At 30.1% G+C, this 27,766-nt stretch overlaps 3 protein-coding genes across 15 annotated transcripts in view; 2 read left to right on the top strand and 1 right to left on the bottom strand.

Annotated features, from left to right (window-relative positions):
• Fbxl7 (F-box and leucine-rich repeat protein 7) overlaps nt 1-27,766 on the bottom strand; it is a 249,608-nt gene that overhangs the window by 86,668 nt on the left and 135,174 nt on the right. For all 11 annotated transcript variants that reach the window (XM_070109140.1, XM_070109146.1, XM_070109148.1 and 8 more), the window contains one exon: nt 6,636-6,686. The gene's annotated coding sequence lies outside the window, so the exon portion shown is untranslated. The remainder of the gene's footprint in view (nt 1-6,635; nt 6,687-27,766) is intronic.
• Nucleotides 906-20,865, top strand: LOC106623344 (cytoglobin-1). 3 transcript variants are annotated; one of them, XM_036372944.2, is made up of 4 exons: nt 906-1,065; nt 15,646-15,899; nt 16,733-16,897; nt 19,895-20,865. In XM_036372944.2, the coding sequence occupies exons 2-4, from the start codon at nt 15,735-15,737 to the stop codon at nt 20,030-20,032; spliced, it is 468 nt and encodes a 155-aa protein (XP_036228837.1). In that variant the 5' UTR covers nt 906-1,065; nt 15,646-15,734; the 3' UTR covers nt 20,033-20,865. The 3 variants fall into 3 exon arrangements, with proteins under 3 accessions (XP_036228837.1, XP_036228839.1, XP_036228838.1); XM_036372946.2 differs by lacking the exon at nt 906-1,065 and adding an exon at nt 1,176-1,512; XM_036372945.2 differs by lacking the exon at nt 906-1,065 and adding an exon at nt 7,709-7,951.
• LOC106624104 (uncharacterized) overlaps nt 24,021-27,766 on the top strand; it is a 41,185-nt gene continuing 37,439 nt past the window's right edge. The window contains exons 1-2 of the mRNA XM_014243784.3: nt 24,021-24,129; nt 25,569-25,714. The gene's annotated coding sequence lies outside the window, so the exon portion shown is untranslated. The remainder of the gene's footprint in view (nt 24,130-25,568; nt 25,715-27,766) is intronic.

Raw genomic sequence — 27,766 nt, 5'->3', positions numbered from 1 at the left:
GTGCTAAGACGACAGCACGGGAAACTACAATAAGTTTCTAAAATATTAAAGTTCTGCTATAAGTGGACGAGCCTTACTCTCGCAAGATGTTTAGAGGGCATAACACCAGTATTGACTGCGTTGTTGGACGAGTCAAATAGTGAAGATGATAAACATATAATCACGAAGGTATGAAGAATTGAGTTAATATTTCATTTAAGATCATCTAATGGAAATTACTAACAAAAGTCTTATATCTGAGACTGTTTATAATTGTAATTATAATGTGATGCAATTAATTTTATTGAAATAACGCAATTACTTGAAGTTTCGTGTCACAGTCAAAAAAAACTTCAAAATAAATACTTATGTCTATATATATATAAATTCAATTTTTATTGCTTTTTGTTATTGTATATTTGGTGTTATTAATTTGTCAACAAACACGCAAACCTGCAAATTTTTATGGACAAAACTAAATACGAAAGAAAACCTCATCACGGTCATTTGTATAGACACTGTGCGTCTATATAGCAAAAGATCTGGCAAAAAAAATATAAAATAAAAGAAGTATTCCATAAAAGAAAAAAATTAATCGCATGTGTGCATAATGTGCAAAAAATACAAAATTGTTTTCGAATAGTAATCAGCATAAGTTAAAGCAGTGCCAATTGGTAGCACTCAGTAGTGTTTATTGCAAACTAACAATATTTCGATTGACAAGTCTCATGCTGTATTTGGACCGGAGAGCGAGTACGCTGAGTGTGAGAATTAAAAGCCCTGTAAAATGCTAAGAACTTTTCCCTAACAATAACTAACTCCAGACGATTGCACTCGAATCGGCCGGCTATAAGCGGCTCTTCCCAAACGCCATTTGATTGATCTTTTTTCGATTGCTTTGGCCGCTAGTTATCAGTGCGACCCCTAGAGACTGGCAGCGGGCAGAAACATAACCGCTGCTACTCATCGTAATTCAGTATCAACTCTACGTTGAACTAGTGCGGACGTTAAAGTCTAATTTCACACAATCTGAATTTTTGCTAGTTTTGTCAGTGCGGACAACTGAGTAGTGTAAAATTTTCAAAGGTATTGTGCAAAACATTTCAATTAGTTTGCAACTTTTTTGAATGCAAAAATTTTTTGTTTTTGTTGTTATTAAAAACTTATTTGATTTTATATTATGTTTGTAAACTCTTATCGTCAACATGCTTGGGGTTTATCAATATAAAACTATCAACTTTTGCACAAACAACAAGGTGATGAAATGTTGCCAATAAGTTCCGCGCAAATGTGTATTTTTATAGAGACTAAATACAAAACTTTAGTGTGATTTTTTGTGTCCAAAAAGTGTGAAAAGAAGTTACTTAGTAAAAAAAAAGTATAGTGAAAAATTAAGAGAGTTCCTAATTCTCACCAAACTGAAAACCATATACCATCATTCAGATAATTTGTGCTAAATTTGATTTTGAGATTAAATACCGTTACAAGTTTTAGCAATTATCCTTTTGAAATTTGAATATGTGTTTTATACTCGTAAGTATGTAAGTTTACCATTATATGATTAGACTAGTGCATAAGCCTTAGAAAATGATAGAAAGAAACTCTTAGTAGGTTGCCACCTATCGAAAACAAATGACAAAATGAAAAACTGTAAAAAAAAGGCCGGGAAAAGGAAAGGGAAGAGCGTTGAGGAGGTTGAATTTTTAAGGATTAAAAATGGTTTATATCGATTTCCCGCAAAACTACTAGTTCTATATAAAGAAGTTATATAGCAATGCTGTAGGTTAGGAATATATTTATAACTTTTGTATACAGACTTTTTTCACATAACCTCAAAATTTATGTATAAAATTCAAAAAACAAAGTTCTTAGATTTTTTATTTTTATCTTGTACAAAAATTTTTTTCATTCACGAAGTTTGGTGTAGCTTCTTATGTCCTAAGCACACTTTATTTATTTTTTTATTTGAAATATATATATTTTTTTTCCTTATATTGAACTAATATTGAAAAAAAATCTTAGTTTTCAATAAAAAATTCTCAAGTCAAAATATCAGACTTTTGTAAAAAGTCAGTAGGCTTTATTTTCGTTGAAATATCTATTTTCTGACGCTGTAAAATATATATACATTTCAAAAGTAAATTTTCTCTGAAAATGCAAAAAAAAAACCATTAAACGATTCAAAACTGCTTTTTTCCCGCTGCTACTATTACTAGAGTCGTTTTTCAGCTGTTTGTTTGGAAATCGAGATAAATCGTTTTTAACCCCTAAAGATATGATTTTTTTGTTTTCAAAAATTATCTACCCTGGTCTAGATATGAAACACCAGAAATAACGTGGTCTATGATGTATTTTAAGTTCGCCGCTTTCATGGAGAAATTAATTAACCAGCTCTAATTTTTAAATTATGATCATAGTATGTGTGAGTTGGAAATTTTTATAAAATCTATGATTTTAAAAACTATGTTATAAAATTACACTTTTTCAATTCAATTTGAACTTAAAAAATAACTTTAGCGGTCCGATAAGTACCATATTTTCTAAACACTTAGTTGACTGTATATGTTAAAAAAAATCTTTGTTTAATTATTACACTAGGTAACAGCATATATAGGTTAAGCTGAGTAACTAAGGTGCCTTAACCGCTAGTTAAATTATATTATATTAAGTTAGGAAAAAAAAACATAATATGAATAGTTAATAGAATATAATAATAAAGTGACTTTAGATAGCTGGATTTTAGGATCTTAGATAACTAAACTAATTGGCCTATTGATAAGATTAGAAAATGGCATTCAGCAATATATGCTGGTAATTGTTTTTATACTCTGAATAGGCCATTATAAGTTTGCTACAAAGTTTGTAACTCGCAGAAATAAACGTCAACGTATATAAATGATCAGCATGACGAGCTGAGTTGATTTAGCCTTATCCGTCTGTCTGTATATAAGCGAACTCGTCCCTAAGTTTTTGAGATATCGCTCTGAAATTTGGCACACGTATCTTTCTAAACAAGAAGCTGCTCCTTTGTCGGAACCGCCATTGTCGGACCAATGTAGTATATAGCTGTAATATAATATTGTGCAATTCCGCATTTTCCGCCAAAAAAACTTTCAAGAATTTTATCATCTCACTTGTCAACGCTCGTGAGTATAAAGCAAATGATTTTTATAGGGCACTATAACATACTATTAATATTTTTATTATATTTGTGATGCTTTGAATAGTTTATCTGTCACGTGTTTGTTAGAAAATAAAAACACAATGAATTGTCAACTGCTGACCTTTGAAGATGTGTCTTAATTGTTGTGCTCATACTAAAGCTGTCAGCGGCAGAGAGAAAGTATGTTTTTTTTTCCTGCAATTATTTCTGTGACTTCCCTTTGGTGACATTTTTTATTACTATAAAAATATCATATACAAAAAACACTCTTTAGACAAGAGGAGAAGTATTTGGCAAGCAAGCATACAACTTACCGCTTTTCGATGGTAATAAAATTTTGTTTAGTCATTAGAAAACCATACTATAAAACGAAATTTCTAATTTTGTCCTATTAAATATCATAAATTTCAGTGACATGTGACTTTGCAAAAATAAATTTATTTACTTGACTCGCTTATTTCTGATAACCTTTCACCGCAGCTCCCGGACTATGGCACGCAGTTTTCGCATTCAAATTGATAACACTCTCTGTATTTAGTATACCTGTATAAAAAGTTACTCCATTCCCCTTACTCATTCACAGCACAATATGTTATATGTTAAAATAATGTCAATGGCATTGTTTCTAACCAAACTTTTAATATAATGTCAAAAAATAAAATACCAAAAAAATATTTGGAGAGTTTTGGTAAAAATTGGTAATAAATATACATATAATACATATATAACAAAAACAAATTTTTAAAATTTGGAAAAAAAAGCTTTTGGCAAAATAAAAAAAATTATTATAATAGTAATAACAAATAATAAATTTGATATTGGCAACTCTTTTCCGAATCACTTTATAATATTTTTATAATATTTATAGTACAGTTAAATATTTGATTAAGCGTTAGTATCGATACATGATTAAGGTTTGTTCAAAATTAATTTTAATAAAATATGCTTTAAAATTATTGGAACAATAATTTGAAATAAAATATTATAAAAATGTCTAGAAAGTATTTCTGGTAAATAATTAAAGAAAAATACACAACTGCAAATATTACAAAAAGCTATATAATAAAATATATTTTTGAATATTTTGAAAAATATAACCTTCAACAAAATAAGCTATAACCTATAAATTAAAAAAAAATACTGTTGAACTAAAATTTAATTAAATATAAAAATAAAAAAATATTTTTGGTAGCAAATTTTAAAACCAAATATAAAAAAATTAAAAAGGTAGTTCTGGAATATTAAAAAATTAAAGAAAAAGCAAGAATAAATATTATGGAAAATAATAAGTAAAATAGATTTTTGAATATTTTTAAAAATTGAGATATTTTTGAATATAATAAGTTTGTAAAAAAAAACGAATCTTAAATTAAAAGTCAATTTTAAATTATGAGCAAAGTCTAGTAAGTCTCTGACTATTTGAAATCAAAATATTAGTAAAGGGTATAAAAAATAATAGTAAAGAGCCGCCTCTAGTCTAATCTCTAGTTAATGGATCCTTTTTCGTTTTTAAGGTTATGTTAATTGAAAATATATTTGAACTATATTAAAAATAAAAAAAGTTTCCATAAACTATTACCCGAGAAAGATTTCTGAACTTACAACAATTTAAAAGAGTTTAATATATTTTGAAAATTTTAAACATTCTCCAACGCATTGACACTATTGGCAACATTCTAAAATTTAACAGAAAATTTAATTTTTGACCTCCGCTACTTTCCTTATTGAATTTTTTATTAACTTTTTTTATGTTTTCAGAAATTTTAGAAAAATGTTTTCACCGCCAAAATTTTTTGAATTATTTACGAATTCAAATTTCATATTTTCTGCTTTCTCTCACGCTCTTTTCGTTGTTAAAAAAGCTTTGCGTAAAGTTTAATTTTCTCATGCAGAGAGAAGGATACAGCTATGCTCACAAAATAATTTGCAAGTGATTTGGTAATGTAGAGAGCATGCTGATAATCAGATACATTTATATACATATAAACAAGTGCGTATGTATATATTATTGTATAGAGCAGATTGCCTACAGGTGGTACTTGAGAATTGTGTGTTTACTTATTTCCAGTAGCACATGCTAGTATACAAAGCATATTTATTTAAATTATCTACTTATGGGGTATCTTTAGAATGCCTTTATATAGTGTAATAGTTTATTCGCAATTTTTTTGCAAGAAATGTTACTAATAGTTATGCAGATTAGCACAGATATACATATGCATATATCGATGAGCAAATGTATATACTTATATAGTTAGTACAAACGTCATTTAAAGTTATTAGCACATAGTAATGAACACGACGCCGGGGGCAGCAGGAAATGCTAGAATCATAATAAATATTAGCTGGCAAATGACTATCTAGCAAATAGCTGCAAAAACACAAATAAAGGTGCGAAAAAATGTGTAATTACCTTGAATTACTGCTGAACGAATAATTAAGCGTTATGCACCTGAAATGCGTACTTTCATAGATAGATAGATAGATAGATACAAGTAGATTTATCTACTTTTATACAGGGAGACATGTAAAGTAATTCCAAAATCGTTCAATTATTTTTTAATTTTATAGCCTCGAAAATTAGACTTTTTTCAAATAGGGATTTTAATTAAATATTATAGTTTTTCTTTATTTTAAATTTTATTATAAAAAAATGCTTGTTTCTAACGTAAGTTAGCCTCATATTTACAGATACTCCTATATTGACAGTTTGTTCGGATATTGAAGCGTTTTCACCGAAAATAATTCGTGAGGATATCTTGTCAAATAAAAAAGTTTTCCTTGCAAAAACTTGATTTAGGTCGTCCAGTTAATATGGCAGCTATATGATCTATTGGTCCGATATCGGTTCCGACAAATAAGCAGTTTCTTGGGAAGAAAAGGTCGTGTGCGAAATTTCAGATCCATATCTCAAACTGAGGGACTAGTTTGCATATATACAGGCTGACTAAATCTTCTCAACTCGACACGCTGATCATTGATATATATATTTTGTAGGGCCCCCGATGTTTATTTTGGGTGTTACAAACTTCATGCCCAACTAATATACCCTGATTATATTTGAGTCTACATTGGTATATTAAATAGATATGTATATATAAGTGCGTATATATGAAGATCTATCAAATATCATGCATTTATATAAATTCAAGTACTTCGAATGTACTTACTTCATAGTATTAATATATTACAATAGTATCTTATCTGTGCAAAAAAATTAACAAAAAGCATACGCATGTCCTCATGGGCCAGCATTGATAAAATAGTAACTCTTTCTCATGCTCTCAGCAGGCGATAAATTGAGTGGGTAAGAATCAAGATAAGCAGAGAAACTTTGTTTGTGCAAGTAAATGTGTAATTGTGTTTACAGGAGTTTCCCAATATGCGAATTCAAAAAGATAATATTGAAAAGACATATTTTGGGAAGGAAAACTGCTTCATTTTAAAAAATATATAATATATTTAGAAAAACATGAAATTTCTTTGAACTTACCAATTTGAGGAGATGCGGTGGAACTTTACAGATTCAAAAGAAGCGTGATTGCTAAAAAAAAATAACGAAAAATTAAATGTGTTTGTTAAAAATTGTTTTGATACTTTAATGAGAACATTAACAAAGCTAATTTTTGCTTTGATAGAATATGTAATTTTTAAGTTCAATGTTTTTGTTAGATTAGTGTGGTTTTTTGATTATGTTGAATTTTAGTTTTTATACTCTGAATTATTGTTTTTTACTGCTCAAAATTTATCTTAAGGGACCATTCATTAATAATTTAAGAATTTGTATAGCTTTTATTTTCTGAATTTTTTTGAAAATAGGTTTCAGGGTATAAAAATCGCCGACTATTGATACTTTAAACCTTTTTCAGATACAATGAGATATTTAAACTTTAAGACAGGTGAAGTAAATGTAAATATTTCACTACTCAACAAATTTGAAGGAAAAATTTGCGACTGATGTGCTAAGTGGTCTCTGGGGGGGTATTTGAGGTGTCCTGATTACGAATTTGAGTTCAAAACTTTTCCATTGCTTGCAGCTATTTTTGTTATTTTAGTAAGTAGTGGTAGTTGGACCCCTACACCCATGCACTACAACACAAAAATTTCCATGTGTTGGGAAATTTTTACTAGAATTATTATGTCATCGATAATAAATACTTGTATATGATTATTTCTGTAGATAATCAACACTATTTTCTCTTTCTCTATCAAAAAATTCTTTATGTAACATTTAGAGGCTAGGTCCTCTGTACATATAGTAAAATAGTGAGACACAGACACTCATACATGAAATGCATTTTTAATTATTAAAACAAAGTAAATGATATGACGAAAATGTTTACGGTTTGCTTCTGGAATTATGCTGAGGAGCCAGTGGAAGGTTTTAAGATTTTTATTAGCCCCGCCAATATAAATGTACACTTTGAAAATTAATACATGGCAACTCTTACTCAGAGATACATAAACTACAAAGTTACAACACACGCTCTGCATTGGCGCGCTGAGAGATGAGTGCACAGCAAGCTTCGCTGAGAAGGTAATTGACAATTTGATTGCAACCAAATCAGTGCTGATTTAAATGAAAACGAGTGCGGACGAGCTTTGTAGACGGTAGCGGTGCAGAACATAGTGCATGGGTTTACTGTTAAACAACAAATCGCTAGTTGCTAACTACTAGCAGACGGAAGAAACGCAATCAGACATTAATACGCGCTAAAAAAAAATAAGAAAGGAAAGCAATGCAAATAATAAATACGCATAGTAAAATTTATGAAAAACATATATAAACAACACGCGGCATAATTGAAGGTAAAATACGATATAAAATGATAAGGCAAAACAAATTAAGCAAATTATGGCATACGGAAAGTAATGGCATGGCATAGTGACAGTGTGTGCACGAGCAGTGCAGTAAAAGAGTAAACAAAACGCGAGCAAAAAGCAAAAGTGACGATAAATTAAGTAAATAAATAAAAGCGTGTACATATGTACACGGAAAGGGTGTTGGATAAGCAAGCACAATTGAAGGGGCTTGTCAGTGCGGCCGTTGACAGAGAGAACAGCGTAAATAGACTGCAGCGGTACTGGTGTGTTTATGTGTGTGCATAGTGTTTCTTTCATGTAAATAAATCATATATATAGATGTGTGTTAGTGCACGTGTGAGGCGCAAAATTGCTTAAATAAAAAGTTATGGCATACTTTGAGGCGCAAGAGCAGTTTTGTTGTGCGAATGGAAATAAAGTAATGTATAAAAAATAGCAATTAAATTCAAAAAACGTAAAATATTAAATAAAAACTTGAAAATTAAAAAATACAAACTAAAAAAAAAATTTTTAAATATAAAATATTTAAAAACTTTATTGGAAAAATTCTACATATGTATGTAATATAAAGCTATAAACAACATACAAAACGCCACGTCCTCGAAAAGCGAAAGTGAAATGAAATTTCAGCAAAATGACAACTACACTGGACTGCCACATATGCTAGATATATAATATATGCACTTAAATTTTATAGATTTCTGCAAAGTGTGTCCTTGTGCCTGACGGTAATGTTGCTGTCGCTTATTGTGGTTTGGGGCAGGTGGTTGTTGTGGCTACGTTGTTTTCATTAAATTGCTTGCATTTGTATGCACTTTTTTTGTTGCTAGTTTTTCTTTTGCTTATATACTGCGGTTCTTTGCATTGCTTCAAGTGGTTTTTACGTGCATTTGCAAAGAGACAGCAACAATGCGCCTGCACCTACAACAAATAAACGAAAGGAAATGCATTTAATGTGCATATGGCATATGCACTTAAGCGCGGATTGCTTTTTGACAGGCTCGCATTTTTATACATACTTATATGCTTAACTAAGCAGTAAATTCCACAAGAGTCGAATGCAAAAGAAACTAGTATATTTCGTACCATAATTGGAATTGGTGTCTTTTTATGGCTAGGCAGCGGCTTTTAATTCCAAAATTCGGGGTTAAAAAGAGCTTAACAAAAATTTTTTGTATTAATCCTAAAAACACGCAATTTGCATTTTTTTCCATTTCAAAGAAAATTTAAAATTCTTTGTTGGTGGTTGCAGCCATTGATGCTCTCTTTGTGAGAGGTAGCTGAGTCAATACGACTCTTGATATGGTAGATGATTCTGAAGAAGTAACGGCATTAATAATTTCCTAGTTAAGTCCTCTACAACTTGCAATTTTTAGAAATGAGGCCAGAAGCCCAACTAAATTAATTTGACTTACATTAGTGCAGTACTCAACCTTTTCGGTGTTGCAGAAATCCGGATGAAAAGGTCATCTGACCGTGAAGAGGGTCGTATATATAATCAATATTATTTCAAATATACACAGTTTCAAAGAAAAAATAAATAGTTTTCGAGACTCTGACAGTGCTAAAAAAGGTTCTTCAGTGGATGAAAGAAATAAAAAACAAAATCAAAGGTATTGTCCGTAGAATGGCCTACTGTTCAATAAAATGTCAAATATTGACAAAATAACGTAAAAGAATATTTAAATTGTACCCAAATGTTTGGTCGATTTAGTTTGCCAAAAACCAAATTAAAAAATTGGCATATATGAAATCAGCAAAATCAAAAAATGATGTTTGGAGAAAAACGCGTTTAAAGATAAACTGATTACGCTGAAAGAACTTAGTAGTAACTCAAAAACTATTTGAGATACTGATTTCAATAAATCAAGGTATTGTCTATCGAAATATGAAAAAAAAATTTTTTTTTTCTTTCACACTAGATGTGTACCTTAAGCCCCTTATTGTCAGTGTTTCACAAGTTCATATATCATATCTATTGACTTACCTGATTTTATATACATATGTTACCTTGCAATCAACGCTGAGCAATATTACATTTGCAACCGTAAAAGCAAATGCATTTCACTTTACGCTCACAATATTTTGCCTCTAAGCGAGATAAACAAAAATGAAAAATAAATGAAATGTGAAGTAAAGCTTACTGCGCTGAAGGCGAAATTGGAGCGTCTGAAGCATGCCGAGACATAGCTTTGTATTTGCAAATCTTCACATGCCTTACAAGAAAACTCAGATGTTTTCATGGCCTTTTGCAATTTATCTGTTTACATAAGCAGTGGTATTATAAGCTCTTGCCTTGCATATGCTTCGCAAGTTGCAGGAAGTGAAGGAAATACAAACGAAGTGGATGCAAGCATTTTATTTATGATAAAAATCATTATGGATACATTTTTTGTTGTTTTTTGTAACAAAACAATGTTGAACTGTTTATGGTACAAACATGTGTTATGTGAATGTATTCCAAGCCTTAGAATTCAATGATACTATCATACATTAGTAGTAGTATCATTACATAGTAGAAGAGCGGAAATTACGATTTGCTTGGTACGAGCCACAAAAAATCGTCATACATAACTTCCAAAAATAATTCAAGCCAGAATTGAATAAAAATGGCGAAACACGACGTAGCATTAAGTAACAATAGACACATCCCACAGTTCAATACTGCTTACCAGAAGCGGTTACAATAATATAATAACCGCAACTCAACTCAACTCATATCAAAAAAGAAAAAACGTTAACTTTGGTTGCACCGCAGCATATTTTTAGCATAAAAGGGTATAAAATGATATACCTATATCTCGATTTTGATCGGTCAGTTTGAATTCCAGCTATATGCTATGGTGGTTCAAAACAATGAACAATTTCCTCAGAGATTCTGGCGATGACTTTGGCAAAGATTCATACCAAATTTGATCGTGAAGATACCTTGTCAAGTAAAAAAGTTTTCCATACAAGCACTGCAGTTTGATTGCTGAATTTGTATGGCAGTTATATGCTATAGGTTCGCGATATTGTCGGTTACGTGATATGAGGAGCTTCTTGATAAGTAAACGACGTATGTGACATTTCAAGCCAATATTTCAAAAACTAAGAGACTAGTACGCGTATATACAGACGGGCATGGCTAAATCGACTCAGTTCATCACGCTGATTATTTGTATATATATAATTTAAAGGGTCTTCGACGTTTCTTTTTGGGTATTACAAACATAGTGGCAAACTTAATATACCATACCCTGTTTGGGGTATAAAAGTACTTCCACATTTAAAGTTAATAATCTACGGTTCTTCCGAACTTAACTCTATAACGAATCGCTTTAACAGACAATATTATTTTATATAATAGTAAAATGCTGAAAAAAATTGGAAGAGAACCAGCCAATAGATGCTTCCATTGGTCTTTAATCGCTTTACTCATTTCTGAGAAATGAGTGTTTCCTTGACTTCAAGTGTAGTTCAGTCTAGTTCACCATCTGAAAGAAAAAGTTTTTCAGCATCAAAGATGCTCTACTCATTAGAATAGAAAACATATAATGATGCAGAGATTCTCAAGAATAAAGTGGCATATTTAATATCAAATGAAAAAAATACAAAAAGTAGGAAAAAACTTTTTAATTTTTAGCTCTATATTTTTTGCTAACTTGTATTTGTAGCGCTTTAAATACTTATATTAAATCAATAATCTAATTTCTCATGAATTTTTCAAATCAAACATCAATTCACAGCTTTGACGCTAATGGAACTATATTTAAGCATCGAACTACGACAATCCGAGGCCAACTGAATTTTGCAATCGCTGTGATTTCTCCATCCGTTAAAGCGATTTCTTCCGCGCCAAGAGGTTTGCTTGTCTGCAAATTTGTATGCATAATTTAATTACAAGCGCAGTGAAAGCACGCTCCTTTCGCCTGATTGGATGCGGTAGTTAAGCGATGAGATGATTTACAGCAGTATATGCAGGTATATGAGCACAAGCAAGTGGGGGTATTGAGATGAGTTTTATTCAGTTGGGCGATTCGTGGATTTCGGATTATTGCATTGCTCTTAGAACCACTGCAATATTTGTTTAATTTAAGTTTCGATCGGTGTTTTGGTAGGAAGTTTTTAATACTCCCGAATTAGTATCCATTATTTTTGTAATTATTAAGTATATTTGCCATTTTAGCTGACAGATGTACGAGTAAATATAATATTCCGGATTTGCTGAACTTAAAGGTTCTTTACAAGTATATTAATCTTTTGAGGATTAACTGAACACTTGAACTCTTTGATGTTTTTTGATCTACTTTAAAATCAGTACATATTTTTCGACTCTGGTTGCAGTCCATGTCATAACTTTCGACTTGTTTCTGATGCATACATACTGAATCTATCTCATCTCAATTTTTTTTTAATTCTTAAGTCTTAATTCAGTATTAATTTCATTGAGTTCAGGTAAATTCCAGAGGCTGAGATATTGTATGCAGGAGCTTTTTTCCTTGTCTCCAGCACTCTTATACAACGAAATTATTGCCGATTTTATAATTAACCTTTACCGGGCTTTGCTTTCAATGTAGTAGAGATATAATCGTGTAAAAATACTTTAAACAACGGCTCAATGAATAGCATTTAGCCGGGTCTAATTATACCCCAAATAAGAGTTTACCTATAACTAGGTAAATAAAGGTCATAACCACAAACCCACAAGCTCAATAATGTAGAGTAGCTGAAGTTGGAAGTCACAGAGTAAACCAAGTGTAGTATCCACATATAGGTATACCATATAGTAGAAGAGATGTTCATTGTGCAGTGAAATGCATAGATGTACACATGTGTGTACGTTATCCCCAGGACATTAACACTTGCAGTGTGAAATGGTTGCTTGTAGTCATAGTTCGTGTGAAGTATCAGCTGCTGTTATTCGAAATGCTCCGCTTGTATTAAATTGTATGCAAATTTAAATATAGCTTAAAATTTTTAACAACAATTATTGAACGCTTTTTTGCTACTAGTTTGTAAAGTAAACATTTTAACTCACACACAATCTCTATTTGTGTGTTTTCAGAGATATTTGAGACATAAAATGAGTATAAATTCATTTTTTAATATTTAAAATTTTATTTAGGACCGTTTTCTCAATGTCTGGTTAATATTATCCTGAACCGCTGGAAGCTTTAAAAGACAGAACCGTTTTTACCAAGTTGTGGTTAGGTGACCTACAGATTATGGCATGTGCATGCTCACGATGACTCTCCAAGGTCCCTCCAAGTATGAGCTGTTGATTGTAATGGGAAAGTCCTCCGCCTTACAATTTAAAATTTTTTACTTATTATCAGATAGAAAAAACCATAACTCGCCTCCAACTACTTGAAAAATTATATTTATGGACTTGTGGATTATGTAGAAAATTTATTGCTCAACATAAAAATTTCCTACGAGTTTTTCGTAAACCTAACCGTTTAAAAGATATTAGAGTTTAAAGTGTGACTATTTTAAGAAAAGTTAATTTTTTTTTAAATTTTTTAGCTCAATGAAAAAAAAGCTGATTTTAAATTTCGACGTTCATCGTCTTGTAGGAAACTAACTCCTCTACAAAAATTATATCATTTTTTTCATTAAATAAGCATTGATGTTTTACGATAAGTATCTCCTAAACGCTTAACTTTATCGAAAAATTATACAGGCCAGTTTTTAAGAGCATTCAATTTTCTACAAAATACTATTATTTTAATATTTTTTAAAGTAGTTGGAAGTGAGATATGCATTTTTCTATCTGATAATAAAAAAAAATTAAAAACTGTAAGGCAGAGGACCTTTCCGTTACAATTAAGAGGTCATACTTGCAGAGATTTTCTTAGAGGTGTCTTTTAGCCTATTTTTCAGAGATTTTAGTGAAAAAAACATTAGTTTTTTGACTCCCCCTAATATATATACATCCCATATGAGGATAGTAAAGCACCACTTAGTCTGAAACATTAAATAAATTATTACAAAATTTCTTTAAGGGGTTTAAATATAAATCAATATTATGTGTACACTAAATTTGAAAATTTTATTTTAAGTTTTTTTTTTTAATATTCTTTGTCAAGAGCGTCGCAATATGTAAACGCTAAATTCGTTTTAGAAAATCGTACTAAGTGTGTATAAAACCCATAAAGCGTAATATATTAAAAGCTATGCTACATTTAGTAATAAAATATGAAAAAGAAACCCAAAATATTTCTAGCAAATAAACTCTTGCTAAATACTACAAAAAAAAAATATAAATACTCGTAATATTTATATTAATATTTCAATATATAAATCAATCAAGTTGCTTCGGATTCATAAATTTCATGCAAAAATTTTCATATAACTTCGGATTTCTATTAAATACAAATATTTCCACTTTAAATACCTTAAATTTTCACACAAATACATATAACTACCTAAATAGGCCTTAAAACAATCGACGCACATGGCGTATACGCAACGTGATTTACACATGCATTATAGCCACTTGAATTATTTATGTATTTTACAAACTCTCAGCTTATTTCCTGCTCACTTTTATGTATTACTTTTGTATTTGTGCTATTTGCTTGATTTTCCCCCCTAAAACCCATCAGTTAGCGTTTGCAACAAGTTCATTGTCTGCCAGCTGAAGACAGCTTCCAACAGATGTTTACGAAAAGCTTACCAACCAGCTAAGAGTATGAGTCAGTTGCTACATACGATGTGCTTAGCTTTATTTGCTGAATTTGTTGCTTTCTTCTTTACACTTTTGATCTGACAAGCTGTCAACCGATAGATGGACTAAGTGATTAAAAGTGGATTCGCTTTACTTATACATACGTATATACGAGTACAACTTTGTACATAAAGGTGGTGCTTAAAGGTAGGCCGCAGAATTTTTTATCAAACTTAATGCCACGACCCTTATCACCCATGTCGATGCTACTACAAATATATACTCGTAGCATATATTTTGGCATATATGGTATATTTTCCTCTACTCCATAAAGTAGATAATTAACCTAAATAGCCTATTCTACCTTATGCAAGATGGAAATTATTATCGAACCTTTTTGGAAGTGGTACAAATTGAGTTAGAGAGCGAGAGTGACACTGAGTTACTGCGGTTTTATGGATCACCCTGAAAGTCATAATTTTTTTTTTAAATGCAAGTGCTTTATTTTTGCAGCATAAAAATTCATAATTTTTTTCGTATATACAAAATACAAGTATATTAGTTACAACAACAATAACAACAAAATACATCATTAGAGCAAATGTCACATTTTACAGGTTGTTAATAATTAACTAATTTTTCGAGAATTACATGTATAATATATTGTTTCCAAGAGGGCACGTAAACTGTTTCATGAGTTCTCTAGAAACGCATATATGTATAGCTTTAGGCATAACTACGGTGCGCCTGTTTACTGTGGCGCTCGTTAGTTTGTATAAAGCTTTCAATTAGCAAAAGAACACGAAAATGATTTTGGCACGAGATTAAATAGTGCATCATTGCCAAAGGTAGGTAAAATGGTAGCAAAATCAACAACAAAAACAAATATCAATTGCTAATGTCAATAATTCATAAACGCGAATGAAAATGTGTGAATATGTAAAGTTTGATATAGATATTTTTATACTTGTATCATATCTATTAAAAATTACTAATTTTTGTAAATTTACTCTTTTTTTCATTGCAGCAACCACTAAAGGCAAGACAAGGCAATATAAGCGTACCAAATAAACTTTTTTTGTAAGAAAAAAAACCAAACGAAAACTCTTGTATAAAATGGCATTAAACGCTGAGGATATTGCTGAAATCAAGAAGACCTGGGCCATACCAGTTGCTACACCAACTGATTCCGGTGCGGCGATTTTGATCAGATTCTTCACAAAATATCCGTCCAATTTGGAGAAATTCCCATTCCGAGATGTACCAATAGCGGAATTGCATGTGAGTATATGGATATGTGTATATATGTACATACGTTATGTTGTCGATTATTTCCAAAGCTTAAAGTTTTGGTTTGCAAAAAACCATGAAGTTTCAGTTTTTGCCCTAAAAAATTATTCAACGTAAACAAGCTCTTAATTTTTAATTTAAACCCTGTCTAAGCTATATTTCTTTTTCAATGTATAAAACATGCAACTTTTTTGTATTTTACATTAAGCAAGTAAATCTACAACCTCGAAAAAATGTAATTCTAATACAAAATTTCCCGGTTTACAAAAAAGGTCTTCATAGTTTTTGCCATAAAAACATTCCTTTAAAAGTTCTACGCAATCAAAATTATGCATCAAATGTACCGATCATTCATAGAAGTGATTTATACCATTTGTGTTGCTCATACAGCATGGTGTACTGTACGGAAAACGTATGGAAAAAGTGAAACGACATAGGCATGGTTTAAATTGAAAATAAAGAGCTTACGTAGGATTTTCTTTTTTAGGTCAAACAATTAAACTTAACTTAAACTTCTATGATGATTCGTTAAAATTGCTTAAGTCGACTAAAACTAAAAACAACAATTTCTGTTATTATGACCAATTTATTGAATTGAAACGATATTTTAGAATATATAGCTTTAGATAACGAACAGATAAATACAGAAAATATGTTGAAAATTTTTATTGGAAAGCAATTAGTTTAAGCTGACTAACGGTTTTTTTAAATATAGCTAAATAGAAAATTCGCAAGTTTTTGTTAATATTTTCAGAACTAGTCTAAGCAATTTTTACTTCATATATAAAAATTTTATGTAAATAATTTCTTTTTATATATTACAGAACAGCGCACGTTTCCGTGCACACTGCGGTCGCATTATCAAGACTTTCGATCAGTCAATCAGCCAGCTGGAGGAAGATGGTGGTCTGCAAAAGATTCAAGAAATCTGGCAGGAAGTTGCTAGATCGCACGTGCAACGTCATAACATTGCCAAGTCATCATACTTTGTGAGTTATTAAAAAATTATTTCAAAAATTAAAATTTTTTTAAAAAAGAATTAAATCCAATTAAAAAAAGAAATATTAAAAAACAAAAAAAAAATAGAATTTCTTAAAACAAAATACAATTTTTTAATAAATATATATAATAAAAAATAAAAATATTAAAAAGACATTGCAAAAAATGCATATATAATTTTGAAAGTTTTTATCAATATATTTTTTAAAAATGAAGCTAATAAGAAAATTTAATTTGCTCCCGCAAAATTCACCAAAAAGCTTTTAAATGTTTAAATAAAAAAGTATAGTCAAAAATTGGAAATAATTAGATATACGTATTTGTATGAATAATTTTAATTTTTTTTTTAATGAAAATACTTATGTATTGTATATATGGATAAGAAAAATACAACAAAAATTATTTTAGATACGTTTAAAATAATTAAAGACTTAAAAAAAAGTTATTATTATTAAATAATATAAATATAAATTAAATTCTCAAAAATAATTAAAAAGCGTTCAATTAAAATAATTATTTTTATGTTAAAAAAACAACCAATCTTTTATTTATTCTTGGATAAAAAATTTGCAAATTGCAAAATTAAAATTTATTTTTTTTTAACATTTTTATTGTAAGATTTTGGGATTAAAAAATAGATTTTGATTTAAAAGGTAAAATAAAAAAAAAATTTTAAATAAAGTAAATAATAGTTAAATTCAAAAAGTTTAAAATATAAAAGAAATTTTAAACACAATATATTTAAATTTCTAAGCAAGCAGAATATTATATATTTGTTTAATAATATTAATTATAATATAAATCCTTTAAAATGTATAATAATAAATCTTATAAAATTTATTGTAAACAGAAATAAATTTACAATTTTTATAATATCTTTTAAACCTATATTAATTAGAATTATTGAAACTTTAAAAAAATTTGAAAAACCAAAGAAATTATAAACAGTTTGCTTTATATTTTTGTTAATTAAATAACCCAGCATAATTAATTAAAACCTTTTAAAGTAAAGTAAATGATTTTTTTTAAATTTTATTGAAGTGAAATCCTATAAAATTATCAAAATAAGTTTTAAAGATTAAAAGTGATATGTGACTATAAAAGCAATTTTTATACTCTTGCAACAGATATTAATACCTTAACCTAACGGTTGTTTGTATCATCTTAACATAATCCGGATAGATTTAAGGTTATATACATATTGTATTGTATATACAAATAATAAGGATGACGAGACGAGTTGAATCCGACTGACAATAAATTTTACTCTCAGGATAGTACGAGAGGATCGTATAGGATATATGAATATATTCGGATAAAACTTTTCACAAACAGTGCGTTTGAGGTATGCCATCTCAGGTCTAAAAATCGTACCATAACTTTTCAAGCCCCAAATACCGAATATGTGGACCCCAGTGTGGTGACTTTTTGCCGAAAATATCGGTCAATCTGTAAGATATGTGATTGAAATTTTGAGAAAATTTTTCTTTGACAATAATATACCCTTCTGTCACAAATGGGTTGAATCGGAACAACTCCTAAATATACTTAATATAAAGATTTTGAACTTCCAGTTGAACTTATACCCCATATATTGGCCACTGTGGGTGTTATCTCAATGCAATTGAGTGAGCCTATTTTTCTAATGACAGTGCATCTTTGTGCCTAAAATAAAAAAACCTGTTGAAAACGTGCCCTATCTCAATATAAGTACTATCAGGATTTTCTAACATCCGATTGACTTTACTCCTTATATATGTTATTGTTGATGATATGGGAGGTACCTTAATGAAAGTCAGAGGCCATCTGTTCATATTATTAATATGTAGTAATGCCGAAAATAGTTAAAATCGTGTCAATCTCTCATATACCTAATAAAAGATTTTCAAACTGCCGGTTGACCTTATACCGTATATATCGGTCAATATGTAAGATAACTAAGCAAAATTAACTGAATATTGGATATTAGTTTAATGTAGAAAATATGTGAAATAAATATTATACTACATATAATAATTTCTGTTATTCTTACAAACCGCTGAATATGATTGGATTTGTCCAAGACCTTGGTCTCATAACCTTGATGTCATCAATTGCGATCTGCAGAGCAACTCCAGTATTACATTTAGCCTCTAAGGTTAAGTTTATGTCCGATATATTTCTTGGAGAATGATTTTAATATAATTTTTGATATTTAAATATTATATATTTAATATATATTAAAATGATCGATAGTTAAATATAGTTATAAAACTAATTGAGTCTATGACCTATGATATGACTTAATACAATACCAAATTTGACCTTAATTCATTCACGATGTCCTCGAACAATAAATGTTAAATTCTTTCGCAATACTTTTTAATATAAAGTTTTGCAAACACCTGAAGGTATTTTCCCGCATTTGATCCTTGCATTTGAAGTTGCAAGAGTATGAAATGTTCGGTTACACCTGAACTTTGCTCTTCCTTGTTTGTTATATAATGATTTTTTTTTTCTTAATATCGTATGAAATGATGAAAAAAAATTTAAAGTTTGGCTTTTGAGCTATTAATAATATTTTCTTATTTTATTTAGATATTTAATTATTTTGCATGAATTATTGTATAGTGAAAAGGAAAACTAATGCTTGTAGAGAATTCAACGATCTACAAAAAAAAAACGTTCTGTTGCTAAGTGGATCTAAATCGTAGAATATAATTTTTACATTTATTTAATATTTTTTCGAAAAATAATGCCTCGAAATCATAAAATAGCTTTTTTTGTTTGACTTTTGTTGTTTTTATGCGATAAAATCATAAAAATTTTGTTATTTATTTATATAGACATTTTATGGTATAGTTATTTAGGTAGAAGTATTAAAAATATTGGAAAACTTTATTAATGACTTTTATTACTGTTTTTTCAATATATTCAACCAGAACCAACTTCATTAGGAATGCAATTTATTCATATTTATTTTAATTTCATTCCATTCCATGCCATAGGAACTGCGCGAAGCCATTGTGGAGGTGTTGAGCGAAGCGTGTAATTTGAACGAGCGTCAAGCGCAAGCCTGGAACAAATTGCTTGACATTGTCTACGACATCATCTTCAAGAAGTACGATGACTTGGGCGCCCAATAATGGTGGAATCACGGGCAGGCGTCAGAGTGCTGAAGTTATACACAAACACACAAACGTACACAATCGCTAACATGAGTGCCAGCTAGAATGCATGCAAAACCAATACAACAACAACGTTTCACATACTTTGTGAAATAACGCCAAACACACACCCACACACATTTAGGGAATATCAATATTGACGCTTTAACCTGCGCTTTAATTTGCGCTACAAAAATCTTTTATTGTGACCGCAAAGAAAAGAAAACCAAAAAATAAAAACGAAAATAAACCGAAAACGAAAACTAAATGATAATGTCTTCAAACATATCTAAGAATTGAAAAAAATTAAAATTTAAACAAAATATTGGTATGTAACTGTAATAACCCGCTATCGCTAGTGTTAGCCATAACGCCTTTTCACCGACGCTGCGACCCAACTAAAGGCTGCAAGCTGCTGGTGGTGCTTTCTTGTCTTGTTTTGTTTTTGTGTACATTTTTGGTGGTTGTTGTTGTTATATAAATATCTAAACGCAGTGTTGTTGTTAATGTTGCATTTGTACATCCACCCATTAGTCCCTGCAATGCTTTGCAAACACATGCCCCCCTATACACTCATCCACACATAGGTATAACTAAACCGAACAAAAACAAAAACAAAAGCCCTCAAATGTACATTGTACTCTTAATCTTTTCGTTTACCTCCAAATAAGATGTAAAGAGTTAAAATAAAGTAAATTTATAATAATTTTTTTGCTAATGGTTTCTAAACTTTGTAACTTTGTGAATAATGTAAAATATAAGAAAACAAAGAATAGTAAAAATAAAACATAATATAAAATATAAAATGTAAATATGAGCACTTTTTACCTTATGTATTGAGCTGAGAGTTGTGTTTGTTTGAAATCATCTATTTAATATAGGCATCCTGTACAAACTGCCGTTTCTGCGACATGAAGCCGGAAACTCCCAAGCACCTGATGCTAGACTGCACAGCAGTCTGCAGACGCGGGATTAAGCCCCTTTTCAATCCATGTATCCGAATAGGGATCACATTGTCTTATTAGCACCTAGCAATATACTGGAATTTATCAATGTACTGGGTCCATATGAGTCGTTGTGACAGGGGAGAGGGTTTAATAGCCCTTAGGTCGCGGTGCAAACCTCAATTCATATCTTTCTATCTATCTACTTGAACTGTTCTGACATCTGCAGCGTCAGATGCTGAGAAAAATATACTGGTTGTGAGTCAGAAGTCACTTAGAAAGACACTTCATTCTATTAGGTTTAAGCTTCCATCAAAGTTTTCGCCTGAAAGCTCATTATAATCGCTTGCTAAAAGTTCAATCTTTGATTAAGATCACTGAATTGAACTTTAGATAAGGTTTATTAAAGAAATTACACAAACACAAAAAAACACTTTTTGGTAACAAAGAATTTTCAAATTAGGATTTAAAAGCAGTCAGTTCACACGTTGGGTTTCGTTGGGGGGTGGTCTTAAATCAATTTCTAACACAGGTAAAAACTACTAACCAAGATCTATCAATGTTTCCAATTTTAATTGACAGTAAAAAAGTTGGCCATTCATATCCACGGCAAGCTCAAAAACAACTCGTACTAATTATTGACGATCGCTGAACCAATAGTACATTAAAGACAACAAAAATTATATTGTCTAAACAATATTCGATAGAACATACCTATTGTCCGTACAACGACCTACGTATGAAAAAAAAAATCAAAAATTTACTAAATGGTGGCGTTTCAAAAAAACTTGGATTTTACAAAAAATGTTATATACAGAAGATAAGGAAAACATTGTATACAAGTAGTGAACGGATCATTTGCCTCCGGTTAATCATTCCAGTAAATTAGAAAAGATATGGTTTAGGAAAAACGCCTTTTCTGGTGAATTTAATAAATAAACATATAATCATTGAAGAGTTAGGTGGAATTGAAGGATATCATGGAACAATGTCAACTCTTGTCTTTGTTCCTTTATTCTCGGTAGAATAGTACCTAACTGCATTCTAAGTTATGAGACTGTATAATTTTGTTGGCAAAAATTATCTACTTCGACTTTCTTTTAAGACAATCGGGTCTACATATAGTAAATATAGCGGAGTGTATTATATAATATATTCTGCCTTGAAATGTATACTCATTACTCAGAATTATGTATAATTAATTATGTTTTCTGTTACTACAACAACAAAGTCAGCCTTACTTGCACAGAAACATTGTTCTCTCAACTTTACAAAATAACAAATAAAATGCAATTCTGTATTTATATTTCTGTACTTATTTTCAATGCGATATTAAGGTTTGTATGTGCAAGAAAATGTTTTCGAAAAAATGTCTAAATACGTATATATATATATTTAAAATAATTTTAAAATAAGTATGTAAACAAAATTCTTTTTTAGTATTTAAAACAAATAAAAAGCATATTAAAAGTTAGTCATCCACTAACATTAAAAACAAAATAAAAACTTTTTTTCGACTGTAATTCTGTCACATTTTGCTGCTATTGAAATGTGTGGAATTAAAACAGAAATGACATTTTATTTTTCACGGTTCAATCTGGCAGATGCCCAAAATGTGATTGCGAAAAGCTCCAGCACCGAAAGGAGGCGAAGGCGATAGCACTTGCAATATTAAATCTTCTTAATTGAGCTGCAAATAAATGCGATATAAACACAATGCTGTATTGAAATGTATATGAAAAGTAAAGAAATTCTCAGAATAAATTTAAAGTGATAATTGATATTTGTTGCAATTGTTGTAATAGAAAGAGAAAAAAGGACTGAACACAGTAACTATACTGTACTATTATTACATATTCTTATATTAACACATTTCGGCAGCAGCAAAGTTAATGAGTCTCAACTGTAATGCATGGCGTATGAGTACCGTGACGGTCAAAAATGGCGATTGGGTAAACGTTCATTCGGACCAAAATTTGTTGGTGTATGTTGTAGTTCAAAAATTTAATGCACTCACATATATAAGTGAAAATGTTTTTTATTTCTAAATACTTTATCTCCTTTTCTTTTTCATTTGCTATTATGCAGCAAAAAGTTTGATTACTTTTTTTTCTTAGAATCTTTTAATAACCTATGGTTTAATATGTGTGGGATAATTTGGAGATTGCAACATTGTCTTGGAAAATAATCCGTACAAAATTTAATTAAGATATCTCGTCAAATACAATAGTTATGTCGGTTGCAAACTTCCTGACAAACTTAATATACCCTGTTTAGGGTATAAAAATATAAGATAAAAGGGGAAATCAATCTGCAGTATTGTTTTTGAAAACTTCTTTGTTTTTTTTTTTGAAAATTTGTTTAAACCGCTCGACTAAGTGGAAAAGAACTCATATTTCAATCGTGAGCGAAGTCCAGTTTGTCTTGCATTCAGATACAGCTTCTCTTACTATTGCTATATTTCAAATAAAATACTTAAATAATTAATAAAAATTCGCATAGAATGCATCAGACGCAGTTTAAGCCGAATATTCAATAGACTTTCCAATATTTACAATGGAGTATAAGTTCAAAAAATTAACTTAATAAGTTATTATAAGAACTGGTAAATATTGGCGCAAATTTTATACTTTCAGAAGCTTTCTTCATATTCAAAAAGTGAAGCAACCGTTAAAAGCTTCTTAACACAAAGTTAGCAGAAATGTTCCACCTTTTCGTTTGTTAGCATTTAGGCAATTTTCTTATCAAAATTTCATTTACAAAACATCGCACGCCTGCCACGAAATTCTATTAACACTTCTGCTGTGCTAAATTGCATAAAAGTCGACTGTTAATGAACATTACGAGCCAATATTATTTATCTTTTGCTGTCTTATACCATAGTTTTTAACAGCTGCAAAGCTACTACTACAGCACTGATAACCCAACAGCACGCATTGTTATTGTTCTTCGTGGGTGAGTGTGCGTGTGTTAAGCGTATTTTAATGAAGTTACAGCAGGGAAGTAACGAAAGTGGTTAATAACAGTAGTTTCAGTTCCGCGTTGGTTGCAGCCCTGTTTGCTTCGTGCTTTCTTTTTACCGGCATTACGTCGGCGGTTGTGAAGCGAGAATCAAACGACTTCGGTGAAAACGTAATGAAATATACGTTAATTTAAAAAAAAATATATATATATTTATATATATAAACTAGTCGCAAATTGAGTGTTTTTATAAATATTATGAATTTAGATAAGTGTGTGAGCCAAATGTGAAAAATTTAAGTGCAAATTTTTGTGCATAATTTTTGGGTATCCAAACGACAGATGTGAATTCGATGATTCATTTCACTAATTCACACCTAACTGTGATTGAGTGGGCGTGTTTAAAGGGTTTAACATTTATATGAGTCTTTCTTTGTCGGCAATTCGTACTACAATTGTCTGATTTTGTGTACATTTTTTTAGTGTTTTTATTGTTAAGATAATAACAATATTCATCTTGGCTGTGGAGACTCAAATATGTTTTTTTAAGTGAATATTTTTATATATCAGGAGCAATAATATCAACTTTAAGTCGGCTAAATGAGTGTAACGAAAATTTAAAAGGTCAATCTATGCCGTTATATGTACATATAAAAAACAATTCTTACAATAACGGTTAAAAGTAAATAACATAGAAATCGAAAATATTAAATATTTTCTTTAGTGGTGAGTTCCCTTTATAAATTTTTATTTGCAAAAATATTTCTTCCCGCACAGTCATTTTACATGGCCAGTAATGGATCTAGAATGAATTTTCTTTGCCCAAAATACAGAGCTTTTGTTTACTAATGCCGTCAGACAGTGTGAAAAGGGTGTCGTCGATAAACACATTGAGTTAACGCAATTTAAAGACTATTTGCAAGTGTTAGTATTTCATCATCGTTTTTGATTTGATGTCTAACTAACGGAATCGGTTGGTATAAATCAAAATATCACAACAAAATTATTGTTTTTTTTTTTTTTTTGGTGAAAAACTGAAAAAGTTTTTCGGAAAAAGTATCACTTTTTATGTAAAAATAATTATTTAGACAAATCCATCAAAATAAAAATCCATAACTTAAATATATCTGATATATGGCACAGCAGTTAAAATATACCTCAAATTCTATTTAACATCATCGTGTTATGGCATGTTTAAGCAAAGATAGAGATATAGAGCGACAGACTTTTTAACTTAGGTATAAGAGAATTGCGCTTTATATTATATTAAGAAAAAGCTATTTGAGAAGTTACTTTGTAAAGATGAAACAGGACTGCCGCACTTCTTTAACGCACAAAATGGAGAAATTGATACCTCATCTCTAATTTAATAGCAGTAATGACAGATATAGAGTTATGAATATAATAGTTAATACCAAACCTTAATGAAACACCATTATTAAACGCTAAAGCCAAGTGTGAAATGAGGGATCAATTAACGGTTTTAATATCGAAAAATTTTAATTTGTACAAATAATAATTAACGGTGTTGAATTTCTAAGTTAAGAACGAGATGCTTAACAAATTATCATTTTGTAATTTTGCTAAAATATATCGAACTCTTATTACAGAAATGTTCAAAAATGTTTGGTTAAATACACAAGTTTATTTTAAATCATATAAATGTTAAAGATTTAAAAGTTAATTAAAAATACTTCAATAATAACAAAAGTTGCAAAATTTAATATTCGATAAACTGATTGCACCACAAAGATGGGTAAGTGGAACACAATTTTTTTTTAGTAATTCTATTACATACGAGTGAAATCCGGGTGACTGTCTGTCTGGCCGTCCGTGCAAGCCATAACTTGTGTAAAAATTAAGATATTTTGTTGACTTTGTACACGTGGTTCGTGGGCACCCAAGGGAGGTTAGAATTGTAGATGGGCGGAATTGCCCCACTGTCATGCCCACAAAAAGTCAGTAAACGAAAACCTTTAATGTGTCTACATAAGACTCATTCAATAGGGAAAGTCTTTATAGGAGCAGGTGTAAAAATTGAACAATGGGCTTAGCACCGCCCACCTTCAGGTGAAATCCTATAACTCAGGAGCTACTTAACCAATTTCAATCAAATTTGTTGTGTGAGGTTCCTATCATATACTAGGACAACCACGTATACTTCCCATATAACAAACTACTAAATTCCATCTGATGCTTTTACTTGACAGTATACAAATCAAACCTCAATAAAGTTATCAAAGTAAAACATTACACTAATAGTGTCCTCAAGGTATTCCATCTTATGTACAAAAATTGTCGAAATCGGACTATAACTTTTCAAGAATCCAGACAACAAATATGTGGACCTCACCACATATGACTGACAGACCGAATAAATTGGAAAATCTGTGCCTGTTATAAATATTTTCGAACTTCCGATTGATTTTATACCACATCTATTGGTCAATATGAAAGAAATCATAATGAAATTCCGAAAGAATATATTTCTAATAACAGTATATCTTCTTGCCCAAAATGGTTGAAATCAGGCCAAAACTTCGCCTAGTCCCTATATACCTAATAGATGTGTTTTCAAGCAACCGCTTGTCATGTTTCTTAATGAAATTCCGAGAGCCTCCATTTTGGGTAAGGATATCACGTAATACCAAAACTGAATAAAAACAAGCCAAAATATTCTCTAGCCCCTTTATACTTTATTAAAAAAAATTTATAAAAATTTCAAACTTTCGGTTGGCTTTGTACCGCATATATCTGTCAGCATGTAAGATATCTTAGAAAAATTTACTGAGCATATCAGTTTGGATATTCCATACTTTATATGGTATTTCCCATCCATTAGTTGCCTTTTCCTCATAGACCCCATTTATATAATTTAGCTTTGATTGAGTTTATATCACATATATATCATTTAAGTTAATAAAGTGGCTCTTAACATTAGTATTTCAGGCTTGCAAAATGTAGTAATGAAACTAAACGAACGTAGACCTTGCTTACTTATTTACATTAATTATTAAATTATGTAGTGATTATACTACCGAAATGAATTTAGATTGTATTAGAATAATTTAACATTAATTAAGTGGTTCTTCCGAGAGCGTCTACAGTGGGATAAAATCGAAAAATATTATATTTTCCAAAATCATTACTAGTCCTTTTGAGCGAATCAACTTTACGATATTTGATAGCTAAATATTTATAGTAATAAAAAACGGGAAAAATATTATAAATTTTAATTTGAACTGTTAAAATTCTCAACATTGTGTGCTGTATCATCCTTATATTTCGTTTTCACAAAATATCACCATCAGACCTATTGCTAAGCCGAGTACTGATTGCTTTAGTGAGGTGTCTTATGCTTTGTTAGCAGATATAAGATTTATACTACAAGTATATTATCAGCATCTTCTGTGCTCTTGCAACTGTTGTAAAAGGCAAAACCGAATATGTAGTCAGAGGAAAATGCGAATTTCAGTTCTAAATAGACAGTTGTTTAATCATATTCATTAAATTTCAAAACCAACTATGTATGAGCATATGAAAAAAAATATTTATCCAGTTATTCAAAAGTATAGGGTAGCTGATTAACCATATAATCTCCACTCCCAACTGCAACCGTTAAATCCGTTCTTTTCGCCAAAATTTCAACAGAGCACATAAATTTTCATACAAAACGAACGGTATGCTAAAAACCAACGCATTTCCAAAACAACAACAAAATAATTATTATAACCAATTTCTGGGTAAAATTTCCATATTTATGCAATTATGAAAACACATACAAGCACATGCCCACAAATGTGTATGC

Source organism: Bactrocera oleae, chromosome 2 (genome assembly GCF_042242935.1).
Source record: "Bactrocera oleae isolate idBacOlea1 chromosome 2, idBacOlea1, whole genome shotgun sequence".
Lineage (NCBI taxonomy): Eukaryota > Metazoa > Arthropoda > Insecta > Diptera > Tephritidae > Bactrocera > Bactrocera oleae.
Note: the sequence above shows the minus strand (reverse complement) of the source record. Positions and strands in the feature narration are given on the sequence as shown.

What these genes read in the sequence shown, in the direction of transcription:
- LOC106623344 (XM_036372944.2), top strand. Translation starts at nt 15,735, where the DNA reads ATGGCATTAAACGCTGAGGATATTGCTGAAATCAAGAAGACCTGGGCC. An exon ending in TACCAATAGCGGAATTGCAT is followed by an intron (nt 15,900 to 16,732) that starts GTGAGTATATGG and finishes TATATATTACAG; the next exon opens with AACAGCGCACGTTTCCGTGC. An exon ending in TTGCCAAGTCATCATACTTT is followed by an intron (nt 16,898 to 19,894) that starts GTGAGTTATTAA and finishes TCCATGCCATAG; the next exon opens with GAACTGCGCGAAGCCATTGT.